At 41.3% G+C, this 20,840-nt stretch overlaps 1 protein-coding gene across 3 annotated transcripts in view; it reads left to right on the top strand.

The window, feature by feature from the left end:
* LOC127452633 (CUGBP Elav-like family member 3) overlaps positions 1 to 19,057 on the top strand; it is a 76,590-nt gene extending 57,533 nt beyond the window's left edge. Inside the window, exons 8-14 of one of the 3 annotated variants that reach the window (XM_051718259.1) lie at positions 177 to 321; positions 855 to 1,001; positions 1,401 to 1,466; positions 1,542 to 1,622; positions 2,096 to 2,239; positions 5,925 to 6,065; positions 18,981 to 19,057. In XM_051718259.1, coding sequence (XP_051574219.1) covers positions 177 to 321; positions 855 to 1,001; positions 1,401 to 1,466; positions 1,542 to 1,622; positions 2,096 to 2,239; positions 5,925 to 6,052 — 711 coding nt within the window. In that variant the 3' untranslated portion in view covers positions 6,053 to 6,065; positions 18,981 to 19,057. Of the gene's footprint in view, positions 1 to 176; positions 322 to 854; positions 1,002 to 1,400; positions 1,467 to 1,541; positions 1,623 to 2,095; positions 2,240 to 5,924; positions 6,066 to 18,980 lie in introns of those variants that run through there. The other 2 variants (XM_051718260.1, XM_051718261.1) reach the window with 2 other exon arrangements.
* Positions 19,058 to 20,840: the final 1,783 nt, after the last annotated feature.

Raw genomic sequence — 20,840 nt, 5'->3', positions numbered from 1 at the left:
ATGTAAAATCAGTCCTGAAGCAAAACAAGTTGAGAACTATTTATTTACACAATGCTTCTTATATTTCTGCATTGAGTTATATTGATGTTTATATTCATCATTTTTAATTCATGGACAATCAATCATATGTTGAAAATCAAAAATAACTCTTTCCTCTCTCTCTGTCTCTTTCTTAGCTGGTTCAGCAGCAGGCATTGGTGGCACAGTCTGCCTACTTGTCACCCATTGCAACAGCTGAGGCGGTGCAGATGCAACAGATGGCAGCACTCAATGCGAATGGCATTATAGCCACACCCATCATTCCAATCACACCTTCTTCTGGTAATAACCCACCCTTGCCATACCAGCAGCACTTTAATTACAGTAAAATTACTATTGCTTCAGGAAATGAGGTCTGAATGCCATGATAATACAGTATTATACTGATTCAGATATGGGAAAAAAGTACCATTTCCACTTTCACATTAATTCAGAGATGACTATTCTTAGCTACATTTTGACATTTGGGAGTGGACACCTTAAAAACCTTGTCCTTCTTTTAAATGTTCAAAAGCCTTTAGTTTAAGACTCGCCACTGAACCATGATTTGTTTCTTGCTATTTTGCAAGAATTTTATTGGATGTAAAGTGCTAGATGAGTCATCTATGTATATATTTGGTCTGTTTTTCTGGAAGAGAAAGATTTTACATTAATGCATTAATCTGCTAACATTTGATTTGGTCAACTTTTAGGTGTAGACTAGCATATAGATAATCTCAAAGCTAGCTGACATGGATTAAAACTCCAATTTTTTACAAGTCTATTGCTTGTACATCTAAACTCTGTGCGCTGTGATTGGATTTCCAAACGTATAGGTGCAAATGCCTCACCTACTATTGCAGCAACGCCCGTGTCAGCTCTTCTTCCGCCAACTGGAGTCAACGGCTATAGTCCTGTGCCGGCAACAGCCAATGGACAGCCAGCATCTGAAATGTACACCAATGGTGTTCATCCATATCAAGGTGAGGCAAGGATTATTATAGAGCACAAAAGTTCACAGTGCATAATAAGTGTATAGTTGCCGCATAGCTCTTCCACTGCGGTTTCTTTGCTGTGATTCTCTGATTGGTGGATCACTTTTCGGGATCATGGGTAGTGTAGTTCTTTACCAGGAATTATTCTATTAAACACAATGTTTTGAAAATGAAGTTGAAATAACTTGGACTGATGGCTTCAGCAGAAGTATATACCATAAAAAAAAAAAAATCCTCAAATACTGTGGCTGGTTGAGAAGAGGTGTGCTATTGCTTTTTTGAGTGATCAGACTCTTTTGACTTGGGCCAGTAAGTATCATGATGGTGAGTTTTGCGTGGGCAAGCACCACTCACATTTTATTCATTATCTCTTTCTTCTCTCTACAGCCCAGAGTCCAGTCGCAGTGTTAGATCCGCTCCAGCAGGCGTATGCAGGCGTGCAGCATTATACAGGTCTGTATAGGACTTTATTGTGTTGGATCAGCCATTGTTTCTCAATCATCATATCAACAGCTCTGCATTTTATAGCAGCCTACCCGACTGCATACGGATTGTTCAGCCAGCCGTTTCCTCAGCAACACACCCTGGTTACCCAGCAACAGCGAGAAGGTGATGTAACTTCCTGAGTTTGTGCAATTCCTCAGAAGTTAGTCTTTGAGAAGGCGTATTTCTTACAAACAGGACATCACTGATTGATTTATTAATCAAATATTAATTGTCATAAATCATATAAAGTGGCCTCCAAAAAAGTCTTTGGACACTTTTGGACACTTATGTCACACTTATATATAAAGTGCATTGCATCAGATAACAAAGCATCAAACCGAGTGGCATTTGCAAACAAATGATGCTAGATCTTTTCTCAGAACTAACTTCAGTCTTCTGAGCCATTCTGCAATGACTTTTAGGTGTTTATATTTGTATTATGTAATACAAAGTCATTCTTACATTTTTTAAGTGTGGCTTAAGGGTTCAAATACATTTGGGGGTGAAGTATGTAAGATTCAATGTTACCGTTACTTCTTATGGTTATGTCTGCTAATGCTTCAGTTCATTCTAATGTGTGTGTGTGTATTTTGCAGGTCCTGAAGGATGTAACGTCTTCATTTATCATTTGCCTGAGGAGTTCACTGACTCAGAAATGTTGCAGGTGTTTCTGCCGTTTGGTAACATCATTTCCGCCAAAGTGTTTGTCGACTGGTCCACCAATCAGAGCAAGTGCTTCGGTAAGAATGATTAAGTGTTTGTGAAAATACTAACCTTCCAACCATCTTATTAACTTACACACAGACTGAGCCATATCTAGAGACCAGAATATCATAACATACAATAGCATTGTCAAGTTACGTGCAAGAGAACCCAAGTTCAGACTTCAAAAACTCTTAAGACTTTTATTAGGGGGGAAAAAATACAAAAAGCACACAAAACAAGATTCAAAAACCTAAACACCAAGAGCCCAGACTGTTACCAACAGGGCAGTAAACTAAAACTCCCAAGAGAGGGCAAATACTGATAAAAGCAATAAACAAATGATAACAAAACAGAAAGCTCTTGACCAGAATCTAATAAAAATCAGAAAATAGTGCATAATCCAAACCAATGGGGAAACATGAAGAAACAGAGAGCAAGAATGCAGCACAAGAGACACAAGGAGAATATAGACCATTTCGAAGACTATTCGGCGTTTTAAGGAAGTGACGTCTTTTTCCCTTGAACATTTCTGGCTAGCTGTCAAACTCATTCAACACAACAGCGGGAGGTGCTTCATTCATAGTGACTTCAACACGATTAACATTAATAGTGAAAATGAGATTGTCATAAAATATCATTATTAAAATGTGGACCATGTTCGGTGGCTGGATGATCCCTGGATGCCTCGAACAAACAGAAATTAGTGTTTAGATCTCAGAAAAAAGCAACCACAAATGGACGCATGAACCACTGCAGTGAAGCGAGACGACTGGATACATGCAGTACTAACAACTGTAGCACACATCTCTGGTAGATAAATGACATTTTTGCCAATTAATAATATGTTTGATAGGAGTTTAGCTGGCTAGTTAAGTCAGAGTATTTCTTTACAGGCCCTAAAAACGAGTATAGATCGCCTCTATTATAATGAATGAAGCTGCGCGAGTCATTTAGCAGACGCTTTTATCCAAAGCAACTTAAAAATGAGGCACATGACAAGAAATTTGTCACACAAAAGTCAACAATATCTGCAGTATTGCACTGCCAAGTTCTCAGAGTAGCTGGAGTAGTATAGAAGCTACCACAGAAGAAAGAGACACAAAAAGAATGTTCCCTTACTTTGTCTGAAAGTCACGTGATTACAGTGTTAACAGCTTCATTGAGCGTGTTTACATGCACGTTCTTACACCGATTACACTTAATAAGCCGACAATGCATGTGGTCATGTAAACTTAATAAACCGCGATCCTTTATTGGCGTAAGGTCATAAACGGCATATGAATGAGCCGATCGACACAGGTACATTTTTTGCACATTATGCCGATTTTGCGTGGCATGTAAACACCTTAACCACCATTTTTACCGGCTCATCCAAAGTGCGCACGTGTTGAGCACATGCCTCTTCACGGTTTGACGTCAAAAACAGAGAATAACGCTATTTCAAATGTAATGTAAACACGGATTTCTTGCCTTGTCAGATTTTTTAAATAAGCTGATTTTAGAGAATATCAGCATATTGGTGTGCATATAAACGTGCTCATGGTTATAATAGGAGCGATCCAATATTCCAGACTTTCCGCTGAGGAAATAACTGTTAGCATCTAAACTACGATACACTTTCATTGCCTCTTTTGCATAGATGCTCACAGGGCTCCAGACTAACATTTGAGAGCGGTAGCACCGGTGCCACCATATTCATACACTGAAATGATTATAAATTACAATAAAAGCAGATGTTACAACAGTCAGATGAAACAGTCTGTTTATTGAACATACCTAATTTTCTCACTGAAGCTGCGTATGGACATCCACTTTCTACGACAAATCTCAAGGGGATAGTACATGATCACACACATACATAGAGCAAAGTTACTTTATGAATCGCATCAAAATTCAGTCTATTACCATTTTTTATGTTCACGCACTCACATAGTACTCTGTTGTTATTTCATCGATCTCCATGTGAAAGCGAAGTGGAGAGAAAGTCAAAATGAGTCTGTGTGTGTCTAAAAGAGCTCCGGTTGAAGAGAACGAGACCTTAAACATAACATTCCTTAGGTCTGTGACATCCTCGGCGAAAATAACGTTGTTTTGAACCGGCTAGTGTCACCCTGGCTTTAATATACTGTTATGAGAAGGATCGCGTGTCGCAGCATCGCGTCACGTCTGGTTAGGACACGGTGTGACAGTGGGAATTCGTTTTCTTTCACGTTTTCTTTTTCATCAGGATGTGGTATTTGCAGTAAGATCATAGTAACCAAAGGTAAAAGTAAAACCATGATAATGGTATTACATGATGTACAGTAACCATAAAACAAATGATGCCATTTTTCATAAGAAAAGCACATCCCGAAATTAAATTGTATTCCCTCATTACCCCGATATATTGATTTACGTTGATGGTAAATATTTTTTTTAAATCTGTGATGTGTGGATTGAAAGCCTTAGCTACAATTTCTGTCTGTTCATGGTACAGATTTCTTCATTATTCCTTTTCAGTGCTGTTTAGAATATTGGGGCCATTTAATACGATTTTAAACTAGTTTAGTCATCGACACATTATGGGATATCACAGAGGTTTTAAACAGGTAATCAATGCCGAATCCACGAACCAGCACGCGCTTCTCGCAATGCTGTTTATGATGATCTGCATGGCTGAGCTCTCGAGACCAGTCCACATGTAAATGCACATCTCTGATCTGTCCATTGAGCCTTGAGCCGCGCTGACTGATCTGGGTAGAGCAGTTTCCTTTCGCCTTTTGAACGTTTGCCGTTTGATATTTCTTATGCACAACAAAAAACGACAGCACACAATCAGCAAGTCGGCCAACTTTGTAGTCGCACCAGTGAGACCTCTTGCAAAGTTTAATTGCACTGTTAGGAAAAATGATTTAGTCCTAGTCTGGAGCCCTGGCTCAGTATCAACAACATGTCTGGATAAGTCACATCAGGTAAACGTTTGACGTTCTTTAAGAAAACTCAGAGCCTTACACAAAAAAAAAAAAAAAAACGGTAATAACACCTGATTGTTTATTTTCAGTTTTTGCAAATATCTTGTTTGTTCTGTTTCAGCTAGACTCTAAAAGTACATACTAATCATTTTAATTTGACAGTTACTGGTTATAAAAATGCCACTACTTGAACCGCTTAAGGGCAAAACATTTGCAGTAGGGTTCTAATTCCTTTGTTATTGTTTATGTCCTTGAAATGAAGAGGGAAAAATCAGGAGGGCAAATGAGGAGGGCAGGTGGAGCAAATTAACAAGTAACAAGGCAAACGAAGGGGCGGGGTCAAGACACAAGACAGAGCACATGGAGAAAAACACACACAAGACCAAAACAAAAACTAGAACATGGGTGACAGGATCCTGACACTAAATAAAACTTAACAAGAGAGTGTTGGGATCCTGACACATTTGGTAGATGCTTTTATCCAAAGTGACTTACAAAGAATTTAAGGTATGCATTTTTTTTTTTAAAGTTCATAAATTCCTTGGGAATTGCCATGCTCTACCAGAAACACCAGAGCTACAGAACACCCTAGCAACCACATAGCAACCACTCATAACACCATAGAGCAAAGCCCTGTAAACTACGGCCAAGCACTACTAACGTTTTCTTCAAAATATTTAATAATCTGTTTCTCTCTCTCCATTCTCATGTGTGAACATTATTATCATCCTCTTTTCTTTTTCTCTGCCTCACTGTCTCTCTCTGTCAGGCTTTGTGAGCTTTGATAATCCAGTGAGTGCTCAGATGGCCATCCAGGCCATGAACGGATTTCAGATCGGCATGAAGAGACTCAAAGTGCAACTGAAAAGACCGAAATATGCCAACAGACCCTACTGAGAGAGAGAGACAGGTGAGAGAGGAGAGAAGAAGAAAGCTAATAGAGTTGTTCAGCCGTGATGTCAATTTGTTGGTGAACCCGGAAGGCTAATTCGCCATGGTTTTCTGTAATGAGGTTTTTACATTTATAAGTAAAATAAGGTGTGTGGTAAACATTATCTCAAGATACTTGGACATTTTGTTCTACAACATAAATTGCCATATTGCCACAAAAAATAGCAACTTGTTGGCAACATACTTTTTTTAAACATGGCGACTTCAAAATTCATGTTTGAGGTATGACTATGTGTAATTTATATAGTAGAACAAAAGATCTTCAAGTAATGTTTTCCTGCAGGAGCCCACCTTTTACTATTCTGGCTCAACTATTCGTTAAATACCCTAATCGCCAGTGCCTCTTAATACTAGGTGTTACTGTAAATGCATAATTTACACATTACATTATCTGTAAATGTCATATTATACGCAAACACTGTTGCTCTAGGAAGCAGCAAGTTGTGGGAGCCCTCGTGCCAATGTTTCTGATAATGGAGACACCTCCTATCAGAGTGCTGGGCTCAGCTGTGATCTCAGCAGAACACAGATGCATGCCCAACCTTGAGCCCCTTCTAGACACAATATTAGCTGCTGACAGACATGATGTTTGTTTGACAATGCTTCGGTTTCTCGGCCTCATTCTTTAATGGTTCAAATACTAATCCACTGCAACCGCAGTATTTTAACATGCTTCCGCTGAAGTGCTTTTGTTTATGCTTCACCGCAGCCATAATGGGCCCCAACTTTGCAAGTGCAAGTCCCCTTCTCCTCCAAAAAAACAAAAAAAAATCCTCTCTTCAGGCAGTGCGTTAAAGCCTGGCGACACAACAACCGTGATGCTCTTGCTACTGCTGTCCAGGTGCATGTCTTTCGGGCAGAGCGAATAAGCTACGTTCCCTACCTGTCACTCACTCAATGTTGTGTCGATGTAGTGACACTAGGGGTCACTCTTGGGAGCCCGAAACACCTCTGGTCTTTGATAAAAGGCCAATGAAAATTGGCGAGTGGTATTTGCATGCCACTCCCCCGAACATACGGGTATAAAAGGAGCTGGTATGCAACCACTCATTCAGATTTTCTCTTCGGAGCCGAACGGTCATGCTCACCGAGCTGAATTCTCACGACTGTTCATTCACCTTTGCTGGATCTGACGGCGCATTTCAGTGGCTTTTCCCTCCTCTGCACTGGTGCACTGCAGAGAACACCCCTGGGCGCTTCAGCAGAAAAAAGAGAGTATATTATCCTGAAAGAGTATATTTCTCTAAAAGAGCGGCACACACGGAACATCTTTTTAAAGACGTGTCTTTTTAAAAATGCCTTTCCGATTGTGTGTTATTCCTGGTTGCGGTCGTTACCTCTCAACTTCAGACGGTCACGATCGCTGTCTTTCATGTCTGGGCGCGACCCACACGGAGGCAGCGTTCGTGTATGTTCTCTCCGAGCGACGAAGGTCACAGCGCGGTCTCTCGGGCGGACGATGTCCACATTAGTGGTCCAGGAGCGCCATCTTTGGCTCAACCTGGTCGAGATGGGTGAGGCCAACAAGACACGGTTCCTTGCTGCCCCCATCTCCCAGGCTGGCCTATTCGGCAACACCGTCGAGGACTTTGACCAGCAGTTCTCGACGGTGAAGCAGCAGAAGGAGGCTATCCGGCATATCCTGCCCCGGTGCAGCTCAAGATCCCGCACCCCGTCTGCTTGTCGTCAAGGGCGTCCCCCTGCGGTGACTGCACCGACTCCGCCGCAGCCCGCCCCTTCGGCCCGGCCCCGGCGTGGAGCCCACTGCAGGAAGCAGACGCCACCCATCTCACGGCCGGCCACCAAGAACCCACGAAGGTCGTCAAAGCGCCCCTGAGACGGGCAACCCAGGGTCGACGAAACCCACTGCATTGGAGCTGGTAGTAAGACCACTCCATTCCCCGGGTGGAGGGCCTTTTCATTTGATTTCTCCTTCCCTGGGTCACATAACCGGTGTGCACGGTCGTCATCACGACCACCTTCAACCTTTTTTCCCTTGCAGGATTGGCGCTCCAGCGGCGGTCTCCCCGCCCCTGCACGCCCAGCTGTGGCACACATCCGCCCCCGATGTGACAGTCTCCACGGGTTGCGAGGACAGGCCTCTTCCTCCCCCATCCCAGGTTGTTCTGGGGGTGGTCACAAGGAGCCAGGTAAGTGCTTCGATGTCCCTAGACTCAGCACGGCCACGACATGGTGTGGCACCTCGAGCTCCGCCCTGGCGCGAGGCCCCACCTGCCAGTACGTCAGACGTCGTTGTCCCTTTGGTCCCCCTTGCGCGGAACTTGGATGCATGGCTTGCGCTTTCCAATCCGTCGCGATGGCTGGTCCGGACCGTCCGACTCAGCTACGCAATTCAGTTCGCCAGGCGTCCGCCCAGGTTCAGCGGTATCCACTTCACCTTGGTGAAGGACGAAAATGCTGCAACATTGCACGCGGAGATCGCACCCTTCAACCTGTCCCTCCGGCCGAGATGAAGAAGGGTTTTTACAGCCCCTACTTCATCGTACCGAAAAAAGGCGGTGGGTTGCGGCCAATCTTGAACCTGCGAGTACTGAACCGGGCTTTACACAGACTCCCGTTCAGTCAAGATTGGTTCGCAGCGGTAGACCTGAAGGAAGCGTACTTTCACGTCTCGATTCTACCTTGACACAGACCCTTCCTGCGGTTTGCATTCGAGGGTCAGGCGTATCAGTACAAGGTCCTCCCTTTCGGCCTTGTCCCCTCGTGTCTTCACGAAGGTTGCAGAGGCAGCTCTTGCCCCGTTAAGGGAAGTGGGCATTCGCATTCTCAACTATCTTGATGATTGGCTAATCCTAGCTCACTCTTGGGACATGTTGTGTGCACACAGGGACTTGGTGCTCTCGCACCTCAGCCGATTAGGGCTTCGGGTCAACTGGGAAAAGAGCAAGCTCCTCCCTGTTCAGAGCATCTCTTTTCTTGGTTTGGAGTTGGACTCATTGACAGCGCGCCTCACGAACGAGCACGCACAGTCGGTGCTGACCTGTTTGAAGGCATTGAAACAGAAAACAGTGGTTCCACTGAAACTCTTTCAGAGGCTCCTGGGGCATATGGCATCCTCAGCGGTGGCCACCCCGCTCGGATTGATGCATATGAGACCGCTTCAGCACTGGCTTCAGATTCGAGTCCCGAGATGGGCATGGCACCGCAGGACACACCGCATGGCCATCACGCAGGTCTGTCACCGTCTCTTCAGCCCTTGGACTGACCTCTCATTTCTACGGACAGGTGTTCCCCTAGAGCAGGTCTCCAGACACGTCGTGGTTATGACAGAGGCCTCCAAAATGGGCTGGGGCGCTGTTTGCAATGGGCATGTAGCCGCCGGCTTATGGACAGGCCCGCGGCTGCATTGGCACATCAACTGCCTCGAGTTGTTGGCAATTCTGCTCACCCTGCGGAGGTTCCAGCCGTTGATCCAGGGCAAGCACGTGTTAATTCGGACAGACAACACGGCAACAGTAGCATATGTCAACCGCCAAAGCGGTCTGCGCTCTCATTGTATGTCACAACTCGCCTCCTCTGGAGTCAGCAGCACTTCAAATCGCTGTGAGCCACTCATATCCCGGGCGACCTCAACACTGCAGCGGACGCGCTGTCACGGCATGTTACCCTCAGGTGAGAGTGGAGACTCCACTCTCAGGTGGTTCAGCTGATTTGGAGTCGATTCGGACAGGCACAGGTAGACCTGTTCGCCTCCCAAGAATCCTCCCACTGTCCGCTCTGGTACACCCTGACTGAGGCACCTCTCAGCATAGATGCGCTGGCACACAGCTGGCCTCCTGGCCTACGCAAATATATGTTTCCCCCAGTGATCCTACTTGCACAGACTCTGTGCAAGGTCAGGGAGGATGAGGAGCAGGTCGTCCTGGTAGCACCCTACTGGCCCACCCAGATGTGGTTCTTGGACCTCACGCTCCTCGCGACAGCCCTCCCCCCCCCTCCCCCCCCGGCGAATTCCCCTGAGGAAGGACCTTCTTTCTCAGGGACGGGGCACCATCTGGCACCCATGACCAGACCTCTGGAATCTCCATGTCTGGCCCCTGGACGGGACGCGGAAGACCTAAGCGGTCTACCACCCGTGGTAGACATGATCACTCAGGCTAGGGCCCCCTCTACGAGGCACCTGTATGCCTTCAAGTGGCATCTGTTCGCTAAGTGGTGTTCTTCCCGACAGGAAGACCCCTAGAGATGGTCAGCTGTTGGAAGTTGGAAGGGCAGCTGTCCCCTTCCACCTTGAAGGTGTACATCGCTGCTATAGCAGCACACCACGACACAGTGGACGGTAAGTCCTTAGGGAAGCACGACCTGATCATCAGGTTCCTGAGAGGTGCCAGAAGGCTGAACCCCTCCAGACCGCGCCTCGTTCCCTCATGGGACCTCTCTGTAGTTCTTCAAGGTCTACAGAGAGCCCCCTTTGAGCCTTTGCAGTCAGCTGAGCGTAAGGCACTCTCCTTGAAGACTGCCCTCCTGACTGCGCTCACTTCCATCAAGAGGGTAGGAGACCTGCAAGCGTTCTCTGTCAGCAAAACGTGCCTGGGGTTATGTGCCCAAGCTTCCCACGACCCCTTTTAGGGACCAGGTGGTGAACCTGCGAGCGCTGCCCCAGGAGGAGGCAGACCCAGCCCTGTCGTTGCTGTGTCCGGTGCGTGCTTTACGCATCTATTTGGATCGCATGCAGAGCTTTAGGATCTCTGAGCAGCTCTTTGTCTGCTTTGGTGCACAGCGGAAAGGAAGCGCTGTCTCCAAGCAGAGGATCGCCCACTGGCTCATTGACGCCATAGCTATGGCATATCATGCCCAGGACGTGCCGCCCCCGGTAGGGCTACGAGCCCATTCTACCAGGGGTGTAGTGGCCTCCTGGGCCCTGGCCAGGGGTGCCTCTCTAACAGATATTTGAAGAGCAGCGGGCTGGGCAACACCCAGCACCTTTGCAAGGTTCTACAATCTCCGGGTGGAACCGGTTTCGTCCCAGGTAGTGGCACGCAATACAAGCGGATAAGCCCGGGATAGCCGGCCGGGTGTATCGCTTGCACATAGTGCCTTTCACCTCCTCTGAGCTGAAGACGTGCGCCATTAATTCCCAGTAGTGTTCACAAACTTTGTTCCCTGGTTGACTTCCTCCGAGCCCTGTGGTAGTCGAGTTTTCAGAGAGACTCGCTGCAGGCCCAGTACACATGCTAACTAAGAGCCCTGTTCTGGGGTAGGTGCTCCACATTTGATGGTTCCCTGTAAGGTAACCCCATGCGATGTATATCTTCCACTGATTCGTTTCCCTGTTGGCAAACTGCGTCTTCCTTGGGCAGAGCCCCCTCTGCCACAGTCTCCATGTTTGTAGTAACTCCTCCCCTGTTGGGTAGGATCTACCATGAGACTCGTTCTACCCATTCGAAGGCTGTGTGAGCTAACTCGTGTTTATTTGTATCATGGGCTCTCCCTTTCGAAGTGCTGAGGGGGCTGTCCCGTTCAAATGCGGTGTGGGTCCCCGTTCGATTGCTTGCTGGGCTTACTCATTCAATTGCTGTGAGCAATATCTCTCTCTCATTTGCACCGCGAGCTCCCGTTAGGATTGCAGCGTGAGCCCTCCCTTTCGAACAGCCCAAGTCTGGAGGTATAGGCATGTGTACTCACAAATGCATCCGCCGCCAACCAACATTTTTTGAAGCGCAGGAGCTCACATCACTAAAGGTCACTACAAGCACTCCATCCCTTATATCATCATCATCCAACACCCATGTGGCTTATATTCGTTAAATACTTCCTAAATAATTTTTTTTATGAACAGAAAGCCACAAATGTTTAGCTTCTCTTCATTTCAAAGATTACATGAACATGTGAACTCATAAAATTATTAATGCAATTGTAATTGCTGTGTAAATGCATTTGTCTGTTCTGAGCATCATTAAACAGTCTGTGCTACCTTTGCAGTGTGAAGATGGGTTTAGAAACTTTTTACCATGCCTTCATCATTTCTCTTTGGCTCTTTTGGTACAAATATTACCAAATATGCTTTTTATGTAGATTTTATTGTTGTAGCCTATATATATTAAACTATGAATTTCCATTATAAAATACAAATGATTACATGTTTAAAACTATGACAGTCTAAACAAAGAGTGAAAACCATTTCAGTGTTTATTGTGTGAAAATAATTGCAGTTTTCCCACATTTACTGACTGTCCCACAGATGTGGTGTCATTTCCACCACACAAAACAATTTTGCCCTTAGTGATGTTTGAAGAAAACATAGACAAATCAAGGTCAATATCACCTGTGAGCAGAATATTTTTATTGTCATATTCAATCAACTTGTCAAGTTATGCAAAAAGTGTGAAAATATTATTTAATTGTGTGTATTTAGGATGCATAAAATGTTATCTATGAAATTAGACTTGGCAAGACAAAGAAGTTTTGAAATTTTATTTTCAAAAACATAAAAAATGCCATTTCTATTGCTGCGTTCACGTCGTGTTGAAATTACTGTAATTAGGAGAAGGTAACTTAGAGGTTCTACTCGGAGCAGTTCATGTCTTTGTAACTTGGTAGTTATTCGTTTCTTCATGACTGTCTGTCAAGTCAGAGCTTTCATATAATTCTGAGTTTACAACTTGTAATTGTGAGCTCTAAGAAGACCTGAATGCTTTTTACATATCGGAATCTCGTAATTACGGTAATTCCGACATGACGTGAACGCATCATAAGACCATCATTACCACCACTGAATTAAACATAATAAAGAATTTGAAACCTCATCCACACTAATGTTTGTTTTCAGTTTCCTAACGTCATGGTTTTTGAAAGTATGCAGTAATGGAGAGCGTTTTCAAAACTCTCCGTTTTTGGTGGAGGAAAACACCATTGTAGTGGATGAGAGGCCTAAACATAGCAAAATTAATGCGTTTTCATGTGAAAAGGTATTAGTGTAGACGCGGCCTGAGTGTGATGAAAATGTCCATGATTTTCAAATAAATAAATAAATATAAAATCACATAAATCTCCTGTGATGCATATACTGTACATACACTGTTGGACACTGTTAGTAGACATATTTGAGAAAAAAAAATTGAGAGTGTGAAAAATGTTTTAATGAGACTTTACATTCTAGAAGTCAGTAGTGCTAAAAGTGAAAATAACACCCATATATGGCAAATTTAAAAAAGTAATGAAACCTTATTAGTTTTGATCAATAAGACTTAGAAATAAAAATAACATTTATATGATTCTTCTTTATTTATGCATGTTGCTTTTTGTACTTTCTCTCTGAAAACAACAAACCACATCCCAATGTCCAAACGGACAATCATAAATGATGGGAGACCCCATGGCAATGGTTACCTAGCAACAGATAATCCACCTACCTCTCAAGCTGTAGTAAGCTGATTGGCCTGTTTTGGTTGCCACTGGCGATTGTTTGTGTTTGGGTTGCCATGGCAATTGCCAGACTGCATGCTGTGTTGTCATGGTTACGATGGATGAACTGTGTTTGGTGCACTTGTGACTTACATTTTTGACACCTTATTCACTGATCAATTACTGTGCGTGAGATTTGACCAGTAATTTTTCAGTTTGATTTTAAAATAAGTACCTATTTTTAAACCCCTTTCTCTAGCTTTGATGATTTCAGTAACGATCTCATGGTGTGATTGCAATGGGTTTTTGATCAGTTCCAGAAAGGTTCTGTTTTGTGCCGTAAATAATGTGGTTACCATTTTTAAAGTGCTTTTTCTTTTCAGTGTGTGCCTGAGAGAAACATATGAAGGTATAAGTTGTGAGTTATGCAGAACAGATATCGTAGCCTATAACATAAAAATACATCTTTGATTAAAGGAAAGTTTCACCCAAAAATAAATATTCTGCAATTTGCTCACCCTCATGTGGTTCCAAACACGGATGACTTTCTTTCTTCTGTGCACTCAAATGGACATAAAAATACCATAAAAATGGTCCATTCGACCCGTGTGTTGTATTCCAAGTCTTCAGAAGTCATATGATAGCTTTGTGTGAAGAACAGACTGAAATGTAAGTTGTATTTGAAGATTGCCTTTTATTTGTGCATCATTCTAAAGCCGTTTTGTCTTTTAATGCTCTTAGTGTTACTCGTTGTAATTCAGTTTTGACTAAACTCTAACTTTAGATATCTGCAATGTAATTTTGACTAGTAATAATTCACATTGGAGAGATCTACAGTTCTATTTTAGTAAAATATCTAGGGTCACATATCCATAATTTAATTATGACTCGTCATATGTCTCCATTGACTTCCATTGGGTTTTGATTTTAGAGATCTATGGTTCAGTTTATACTGGTAAGAATTCTAATTAAAGAGCAATTTCATTTTTACTAGTAAAAAGTCTAATTCAATAGCTCTCTTATGGTGTTTTTAATAGTAAAAATTCTTATTAAAGAGCTCTACAGTTAAGTTCTTACAAGTAAAAAGTCTGATTCTAGAGCTCTCTAATGGTGTTTTCTGATTAACATTTTATTTATTGATTCATATAGATAACAAAGAAAAGCAAAACAAATATACACAGAATCAACATTTAACCCCCACTATTACCCCTGCCCCTCCCAATCCCCAACCCCACCCTGACCCTCGACAACATCCCTGTGGTCACACAAAAAAAATAATATAATAATCACACACATTTAAAACTAAACTTCTCTCTCCACTGCCCCTCCCTGAGATCCCTCCAAATAGCTGCCCCATTTCCTATCAAACAAATCCCAATTCCCCAGCCTTCTACATGATGCTTCCTCGAAAGCTGCCACCCTCCCCATCTCCGTGCACCATTCTTGAAATGAGGGCACTCCAGCTGACTTCCATCCCCTTAAAACAATTTGTCTGCTAATCATAACACTGGTTAGGACCCAATTTTTAATATGTTTATCCCCTTTATTGATGACCGCCCCATCACCCAAAATACAGAGTCTGGGGCAAAATGAAATTTGAGTGCCCAATACATCACACATAAAACTCTGAACCTTCAGCCAAAATTCTTGGATCTTAACACACCACCAAAAAACTTGGGTTGTGTCTCCATCTTCTGATTGGCATCGCCAGCAGGTGGGTGTGTCATTAAGACCAAGCCTATATAATCTAGAGGGGGTCCAATAGAATCAATGTAAAATATTGAATTGCATAAGGCACACCCTTGCATCTCTAGATGTAGACTTGATGCTTTTTAGAATCCTAGCTCACTCTCCCTCCTCCAATACCAAGTTTATCTCCCATAATCTCTTGATAGAAGTTGAAGCTCCGTCCCTCAGACTCTGAATTAGCAGGGAGTAATACACTGATGCATCATGACCTTTTCCAAAGACAGTAATCACCACTCCCAGAGTATCTGCCGCTTTAGGGAGGTGTATGCTACTCCCAAAAATAGAACAGAGCAGGTAGCGCAGCTGTAAATACCTAAAGAACTGAGATCTGGGAATCTCAAAATGTTGAACAAAATTTTCAAAGGATTCTAATGGTGTTTTTAATAGTAAGAATTCTTATTAAAGAGCTCTACAATTAAGTTCTTACAAGTAAAAAGTCTGATTCTAGTGATCTCTATTAGTGTTTTTAATAGTAAGAATTATTATTAAAGAGCTGTACGATTAAGTTCTTACAAGTAAAAAGACTGATTCTAGAGCTCTCTAATGGTGTTTTTAATAGTATAAATTCTTATTAAAGAGCTATACGATTACATTTTTACAAGTAAAAAGTCTGATTCTAGTGCTCTCTATTAGTGTTTTTAATAATAAGAATTCTTATTAAAAAGCTCTACAATTAAGTTCTTACAAGTAAAAAATCTGATTCTAGAGCTCTCTAGTGGTGTTTTAATTGTAAGAATTATTATTAAGCTGTACGATTACATTTTTACAAGTAAAAAGTCTGATTTTAGAGCTCTCTATTGAAGTTTTTACTAGTAAGGATTCTTATTAAAGATCTGAACAATTAAGTTCTTACAAGTAAAAAGTCTGATTCTAGAGCTCTCTAATGGTGTTTTTACTAGTAAGGATTCTTATTAAAGAGCTGTACGATTAAGTTCTTACAAGTAAAAAGTCTGATTCTAGTGCTCTCTAATGGTGTTTTTACTAGTAAGGATTCTTATTAAAGAGCTGTACGATTAAGTTCTTACAAGTAAAAAGTCTGATTCTAGAGCTCTCTAATGGTGTTTTTACTAGTAAGGATTCTTATTAAAGAGCTGTACGATTAAGTTCTTACAAGTAAAAAGTCTGATTCTAGTGCTCTCTAATGGTGTTTTTACTAGTAAGGATTCTTATTAAAGAGCTGTACGATTAAGTTCTTACAAGTAAAAAGTCTGATTCTAGAGCTCTCTAATGGTGTTTTTACTAGTAAGGATTCTTATTAAAGAGCTGTACGATTACAGTTCTTACAAGTAAAAAGTCTGATTCTAGTGCTCTCTTATGGGGTTTTTAATAGTAAAAATTCTTGGGTGGGCCTAGGTAGCTCAGCGAATATTGATGCTGACTACCACCCCTGGAGTCGGGAGTTCGAATCCAGGGTGTGCTGAGTGACTCCAGCCAGGTCTCCTAAGCAACCAAATTGGCCCGGTTGCTAGGGAGGGTAGAGTTACATGGGGTAACCTCCTCATGGTCACGATTAGTGGTACTCGCTCTCAATGGGGTGCGTGGTAAGTTGTGCGTGGATCGCTGAGAGTAGCATGAGCCTCCACATGCAGAGTCTCCATGGTGTCATGCACATCGAGCCACGTGATAAGATGCGCAGATTGACGGTCTCAGAAACGGAGGCAACTGAGACTTGTCCTCCACCACCCGAATTGAGGTGAGTAACCACGCCACCACAAGGACCTACTAAAGTTGTGGGAATTGGGCATTCCAAATTGGGAGAAAAGGGAATAAAAAAATAAAACAGTAAAAATTCTTATTAAAGAGCGCTACAATTAAGTTCTTGCAAGTAAAAGGTCTGATTCTAGAGCTTTGTAATGGTGTTTTTAATAGTAAAAAGTTTTATTAAAGAGCTCTACAATTACATTTTTACAAGTAAAAAGACTGATTCAAGAGCTCTCTAATGGGGTCAGTTCAATTCAAGACATCTGCAAATCAGTTTTAACTAGTAAAAATGCAATTCTGACTAGTAAAAATGTAATTATGAGTTGAAATGAAATTGCAGATATCTTTAATTGTAATTCTTTCTAGTAAAAATTGCATATTTACTAGTCAACATTTAGTTGCAGATATCTTGTATTGAATTAGGATGAGTAACATTGGGAGCTTTTTAGGCTAAATTGACCATAAGCTTCAATACACAAACCACTGGTTCTTGCGTATCTCGTAAACAATCACTAAATGAAAAGTTTGAATATGCCAATAGTGCAAATAAAGTTTAAGAGCTATAGCAAAGGGCAATATTTTCAGTGAATAAGGACTTACATTTCAGTCTGTTCCTCACACAAAGCTTCCGTACAGCTTCAGAAGACTTGGAATATGGCACACAAGTTGTATGGGCTACTTTTTGGACCATATGGAGCTGTTATGAAACTTTTTTTACTTTTTGGCGCTTGACAGCCCCTGGTCACTTTGTGGTTTTATTGTATGAAAAATAACACAGTGAAAATTACAAACTTCTCCTTTTGTGTTCCACCAAAGAAAGAAAGCTGGTGGTTTTGAATGACAGAAGGGTGAGTAAATGATGACTGAAATGTAATTTTTAGGAGAACCACTCCTTAAAACTTTCTGTTTAGCTAGTGAGAGACAGTAAATACTTATGCTACCCTTTTTGTTTTTCTTTGTCACTCTTTCTCCCTTTCTTCATTGTGGATCTATACTTGAGCATTTGACACTAAAAGTGTGATGGTTCTGGTTAAGGACAATGCCTACTGCTGGACAAAACTTACACTTACACCATAGGAATTCTGTGGGAAATGTGTTTTATATCTGTACACAATATGTTATAAATGTAATTATAATTTAGCATTTACTGACATTGTATTTATTATCAATAGAGGTACTATAGATATATTCAGTTCAGTCCTCCCTCAAACACAGAGTACCCAGAATTCCTCTGTTGCAACTTAAACCAGAGATTAATGCATGTTGGCTGCAATGAGAAACACATGCAAACAGATCTAAACACGCACGCATTCAAACACATGCACACATGTAATTATCCCAATAACACTGTGATAATCAAACAATAATTATACAAGCTATTTCCAGCGCACACACATACAGCAGTCTTGAGCTTCAATGTGATTTGCATGAACAGTGTACATGTGTTTGCGTGTATAAAAGCACTTCTGATATGACATTCATGCGGCAATATGTTTGACAGCTGGTCTTCTGAGATTGAGATTACATTTCTTTAGGTTGAAGGTTGGGTTTGGCTCCTTGACCTGCTTAAATCTAGACCGAATATTACTTTTTTTATTATTTTTTTTTTTAAACCAAGCAAAATTGCAACTGAATTTAACAGCCAGACTCAAAAGCAGTTTTCACATTTTGATAGTCACTCCTTTTGTGTTCCCATAGACAAAAAATCATCAAGCCTCAAATGACATATGAGGATAGGTAGATAATTCCAATTACACAATGTTGGCATGTGAACATTTGAAATGGCATGACACTTCTGGCCACACCCCTTAAAGGAAACTTAACTGGAAAGAGTGAGAGTATGTTTGGTCTGGCAGTGAAGCCATGGCTGATGATCTGATGATTCTGTGAAGAACAAGCCATGTAACCTGAAAGCTGAATTTGCTGTCTTTTAGTTTGATTATTTGCCCTTTGACCTTAGGTGATAGAGTTTTGCCTATGATCCAGAAAGCAGACGGACACCAAAGTGCCGAACAAATACTAACATCAGTGTAATGTAATCTGTCTCTCTGTTTCTTAGGAAGGACATCATTGAAGCGTTCATGCAGTAAACAGACCCCAGCTGCACAGGTGGAATTGATAGTATATCATGAGAGGTTTCTTACTGTATCTTGCACACTTGCATTACTGTATGTGTGCAAATATGCAAATAAAATATACAAGAATATGTACACAAAATTGCAAACACATACAAACAGTTGTGTAAAGTTGTCAATAGTGTTAACTCGGTGAAACTGAAGGCAGAAAAATAGTCTGTTGATTATGTACAAAGTAAAAGGTTAACACAAAAACATGCTACTTCCTATGGACTTTACACATCTATACAAACCTATAAAATTATAGCATTTTTATAAAGAAAAAGAAAAGAAAAACTAAATGTAACAAATTATACCAGCCACAGTAAAATGATCATAATCAGGTTTGAAAATGTAGCTTGTAAAAATGTTTAAACATTAAGTAAAATAAGAATAAGAATAGTTTGCCTTAAAACAATAACAGTAGTAAAAATATGATTATTAATATTAACAATAATAATAATACATTATTATTATTGTTATTATTATTATTTTGCTAAAGCAAAAAAACACCTTTAGAATTAAGATTTCTACTTTGTGATAATAAATAGGATGGAGGAGGACTTGGGAACTACTGGGCAAGTTTAAATGTTTAGGTTTTTATTTATCAGATAATTTATTCATTTTTGAAAAGGACTGTGAAACACTGGTTTGGGATCTGATTTTTTATTTTTATGTTTTTTAAAGAAATACATTTAAGGGTACTGAAAAACTTTAACCTAATTATTGAAATATGAATTACAATGATGATATTTTTGTTTTATTTATGAACTTTTTTTAATCAAACCATGTTTATAATTAAAATAAAATAAAGGTATTATACATGGCGTGTCAATTTAATGTAAAAATGCATGGATTGAGAGCTGCTTTGGGTATTTCATACCATTTGGGCTTTCGTGTGTATCCGAGAGAAAGAATGTGTGACATTTTAAGAGCACTAATAGGGCTACACAGTAAATAGGTGTAGATTCAGAAATGTTGTATTTGAAGTAAGGCTGCCAATTTAATGTGTTAATTAAGTGCAATTAATTATATTAAAAAATAATGTGTTAAAAAATGTAACACACCGTAATAAGGAATTTTCCTACCAATGGAGCAATTCAGTTTGCCACCTCAATGTTTTTGCGGATCTCAGTCACAGGCAGTAAGTCAGCACAGCTCCAGCTGTGAAGGTAACAAACCGAGCTGATCCAAGACAGCTGGACGAAGCAGTGTGCAGGGGTCTCGAAATTTTTTTTTTTTTTTTTTTTTTGCTTTTTTATTTCAAACTACATTTAACTTGACATAGCATCCTAAAAACGTGCAATTATTGCCAGAGATGCTGAAAATCAACTTAAACGCGATGCAACCACAGTGTGATGCACCAAAAGCTTTTGTCTGACACATGTACAGATGTGGAAGAGTGCATTCCCTTCAGGATTTTGCAATCTTGTGAATTCAACCAGTCTCTGCATTATTTGTGGTAGCTTGTGATTTTGAATATTTTCCACATAAAACATGAATCTGAGGCATTCTCATCGCTTTCCTCCATGTTTGACAGCAGCAAAACAAATGCTTGAAAAGCTTGAAGCAGTCGCTACCTATCCTGCTCAGCTGCCATTGTATCATCTCCACAGTGACAAAGCATCTCCTCCTTGACTCCTCTGTGTCTCTGCATGTCATTAACCCTTCATGTATGAACCCACAGCAGCCAAAAACATTTGCCATTACACAAATTTAAAATTAAAGTGAAACTGGAACGTTTTGCGTTCACAGTCAAAATCTTTGTCTAAAGTTTCCCAGGGCCGCAGACAGCACACATAAAC

The sequence above is a fragment of the Myxocyprinus asiaticus genome, chromosome 15, assembly GCF_019703515.2.
Source record: "Myxocyprinus asiaticus isolate MX2 ecotype Aquarium Trade chromosome 15, UBuf_Myxa_2, whole genome shotgun sequence".
Taxonomy (NCBI): domain Eukaryota; kingdom Metazoa; phylum Chordata; class Actinopteri; order Cypriniformes; family Catostomidae; genus Myxocyprinus; species Myxocyprinus asiaticus.
This window is presented reverse-complemented; position numbering and strand designations above follow the sequence as displayed.